A 3,991-nucleotide genomic window follows, 5' to 3' on the forward strand; every position below is an offset into this window, starting at 1 on the left:
TGTCCCAGTATTTCAAATTTTTACATATTTTTAATTGTAGTGTACAAGGCATATAACAGAAAATTTGCCATCTTGACCATTTTCAAGTGTACTGCTCAGTAGTTTTAAGTTTAGTGACACAGTTAGGCAGACCCATCTCCAGAGCTCTTTCAGTTTTATTCCAAAAATCTCTCTCCTCGCTGCATTACCAGCACTGTTTGAGCCTGCCCTGAAGGCTTTTTATCACATATATTACATATTCTTTGCTTCAGTCTCTTTTTTTACATGTTTACGTATTAATTTTGCCTTTGAGAATGCAGTCAAGACAGCAACATATATTTCAAGCAATGTAAGAGGCTTAAGTGAAAATCCAGACTCACTCCTGGGTTTCTGTTTGCTTTGTTTCCTTCCCAGCAGCTCAGTCTGCAGTGATGACGGAGAAGGAATTGCATCAGCTGAAGAGAGCCAGTTATGCCAGTGCAGATCAGCCATCCTGGATGGAACTTGCCAGAAAGAAATCTCAGGCTTGGAGTGACATGCCCCAAATTATAAAATAGGTTGGCAGTAGTGCTGATAAAGCACGTCCACTACCTTGAAGGGATACTTAGTGAAAAACTGCCAGTAAATCATGGCAAACAAACTGTGAAACTGAAGATTGATTTTTATCATCTAGTTTAATGGTGAGCTCGGGGAAGAGGAAAGAGCCAGGCAAAACAAAGAAGATAAACACACAGCCATAACCCCGGGCCAGAGGCGCCCAGAAACAAGAACAACACTGGGAAAAGTCCAGGGACAAGTTCCTGTGCCCAGAGGTGTGAATATAAGTCTTTTAGAATTCCCTTCATAAGGAAGAAACCAGAAAGGAAATTGGATGCATAAGTAGGATGCCCTGCAAGACCAGAAGAGCAGCCGTCCCCAGAGAAGGGTGTCTGCACTTCCACTTGAGATCAGCCCTGTCTCTGGCCACTGTCTTGCCTGTGGGTTCTGTCTTCTCCCTTCACGTTTACGAGGCATGACATTCATGGTAAAACAGGGATGCCGTTTCCAAGAGCAGCTATAAGACAATCTGTTTTCCTGAAGATAGCCACTTGGAGAAGGAGAGGAGGGAACATAGCCGGGTTCATCAATTCATAGACTGTTTCCAGCAATTTAAAAATTTTTAAACTTTTCCACTAGGCATCTGTGTCCTTAACCATTGCACAATGCATTGCCTGTTTAATAAAAGGTTTCAAACATGCCTCTGTGTTTGTGTAAATGTTGCTTCTGCTCACATTTAGAGAACACTGTGAACATTGAGTGGAGTGGAGTCAATGGGGTTTCTCATCATATACTTCATTGAAAATCTCATTTGGGTTGATTTTAGAATTTGAGTTTTTTGAATTTTTTTTTCCAATAGAAATTTTTGGTATTCATTTTTGGAAGAAGGAAGGTAATGTGGGGTTTTTTTCCCCCTCTTTTCATATATTTGGTACAACATATTACTATCTAAAATTTCCTGAGTTATTCTTTAGCATCTAATTAATCTGACCTGCACGTTTCCATTGAAAACTGGGTTGTCAATGCGTTAGCCAGTGTATTCCATGGATTTAGAACATGGAAAAGCCAGGAAGAAGGAAAACACTTATTTGAAATCTCAGAATTATTCAACCAGGCACAATGGCTCTTACTTGTAACCCTCCACTGTGGGAGGCCAAGGCAGGAAGATTACTTGAGCCCAGGAGTTTGAGACCAGCCTAGACTCCATTTCTATGGAAAATTTAAAAAAATAAAAAGAATTATATCTCAGTTATATAATTTCTCTGTATTTTTTTTAAGTTTCAGTTTTTTCTTTGAACACATTAATTTCCATGGGAATATGTAGCGGGGGACATTTAGCCATCAGAATCAGCACAATTTTGTGATATAATTTGACTTTATGTATCCTGGAGTCTTGCTGCTTTTATTGTATTTTCCATCTTCATGAATATTATTTTTCTAGCCATTAGTACTACACAAGTTGATCAAGTCTACCTTTATTGGAAAAGTCCTGTGTCATTTTTCCTCACCCAAATTGATTTATTCATTGCATTCTCTTAGAGAGTGTCAATACTGAATTCCATGGTGGCTGTGTCCTAAACAGGAACTCCACCCATCTAGCCTTGCTCCAAAAAGCTTAGATGTGAATAATTTTAACTGAAAAATTATGTTTGCTGTTGCTGCCCCCAAGCCATTATTTCTCTGATTGATAAGCAGAACACTTCAAATTAAATATTTTAAGGCAGTAGATTTTAATGTAAGATCAAAAGCATTTGGTTCGGTTTTATTCAGATAGATGTTGATATTCTCTGTGTTGTAGGACTTGGTTTAATTTTCTCTGGCACCTGGTGAGTGAGAAGGGTACAGATTTTTAGGACTGGGAGAATTTACTGGGTGGGGGGTTCCTTCTGTTGTGACCCTTCTGCCGTAACAAGAGAAGCTGAGACAGTGGCCAAAACTTGGGAATGATTGGGAAGGCCAGAGCAACACATCATAAAAGCCTGCAGGGAATTACTAGCCGTGTGTTTTTTCCTAAGAAAGACAGTGAGCGGTGCTCTCTCCTGCTCTGAGTGCTGCATGTGTATTATTTAGAAGCCGCTGCACCGTCCTTTGGTGATAAGCACTTATTTCCACTCTGTAGGGGAGGAAACTGAGGCATTGAGCTTAAGATCCCACAGCAGGTGCATAGGGCCTGTGGGCACTTGATGAGCAAACTAGCAATAGCCTAATCTTGTAGGACACCCATTTTGGAGGGGGAGATACAAATAAATATGAAACATGAAAAATAAAACGAGGAAAAACAGCTGTATGAGCCTAAAGCACAGGGACTGGGCCATGGCAGAAGGGCTACTTGAGATTGGTGGTTAGAGAAGGGTTTGCTGAGGAGGTGACGTAATTATAAAAATGATGTTGGTGGCCTGGTCTAAGGTAATGCTGCAGGTGGAGAGAAGCAGATGGATTCAGTACATGTTTTAAGGTAGTGTACAGTCCAACAGGGAGGTGGATTAGATGTGGAATGAGAAGGACAGTGCTGCGATAGAGATGATACCTCGATTTGGGGGAGTGCTCTGGGTGAGCAGTGACATTACTTACAGAAATGGGAGTGGAGGGGAAAATCTACAGAAAGGAGTTCGGTTTTGGACATCTTAAATTAAATTTTTTTTTTTTTTGAGACAATCTTGCCATGTCAGCCAGGCTGAAGTGCAATGGTGAGATCATAGCTCACAGCAACGTCAAACTCCTGGGCTAAAGCCATCCTCCCACCTCAGCCAGGATTACAGGTGCCCACCACCATGCCCTTGAGATTCCCTTTAAGCATCCAAGTGGAAAGATCAAACAGGTTGATTAAGTTATATAGTTAGAATTTGTCAGCATTTAGAGGGGACAGGGATTCAAGAGTCTGGAAAAACAGGAGAAGGGAGTCAGGATTGATCCTAGGCCACTCCAAAACTAGGGATCTAGAAAAAGAGGATGTAGGAAGGGTCTATGAAGGAAAGGAAAAAGCAGGCAAGAGAAAAGTGCTGGAAGGGAGAGGAAATAATCAGCTGTGTCAGCTGGAACTGCTGGAGATGCTGGATCTGCTCAGTACACCAGATGAGTACAAGAGTGGCCACTGGCTCTAAGATCACAGAAGTCATAGGTCATCCAATAAGAGCCCTTTCAGTGGACAGCTGGGGACAGGTATGTAGGTCAAAGCCAGCCAGTCTGTTGCTACATCAACCATAACCAACTTTTAAGAAGTTTTATGTGAATGAGAGCAAAAGAAATGGCAGTAGCTGGGGGAGAGGGGGTGACCAAAAAAGGGTTCTGGGTTTCTTGTTTGTTAGGAGAGACAAGAGTGCGTGAGTTAGGACCAGGCACAGTAGCTCATGCCTATAATGCCAGCTACTTGGGAGGCTAAGGCAAGAGGATCCCTTGAGCCCAGGAGATTAAGACCAGCCTGCGGGCAATATAATAAGACCCTCCCTTCCCCTTCTCAATACAAACTTTTTTTTTT

At 41.8% G+C, this 3,991-nt stretch overlaps 1 protein-coding gene across 1 annotated transcript in view; it reads left to right on the plus strand.

The window, feature by feature from the left end:
• KIAA1211L (KIAA1211 like) overlaps positions 1-536 on the plus strand; it is a 50,009-nt gene extending 49,473 nt beyond the window's left edge. The window contains exon 10 of the mRNA XM_003794341.2: positions 397-536. Within this exon, the coding sequence (XP_003794389.1) occupies positions 397-536 (140 nt within the window). The remainder of the gene's footprint in view (positions 1-396) is intronic.
• Positions 537-3,991: the final 3,455 nt, after the last annotated feature.

This window comes from Otolemur garnettii, unplaced genomic scaffold (genome assembly GCF_000181295.1).
Source record: "Otolemur garnettii isolate 467f Iridium unplaced genomic scaffold, OtoGar3 scaffold00079, whole genome shotgun sequence".
Taxonomy (NCBI): Eukaryota; Metazoa; Chordata; class Mammalia; order Primates; family Galagidae; genus Otolemur; species Otolemur garnettii.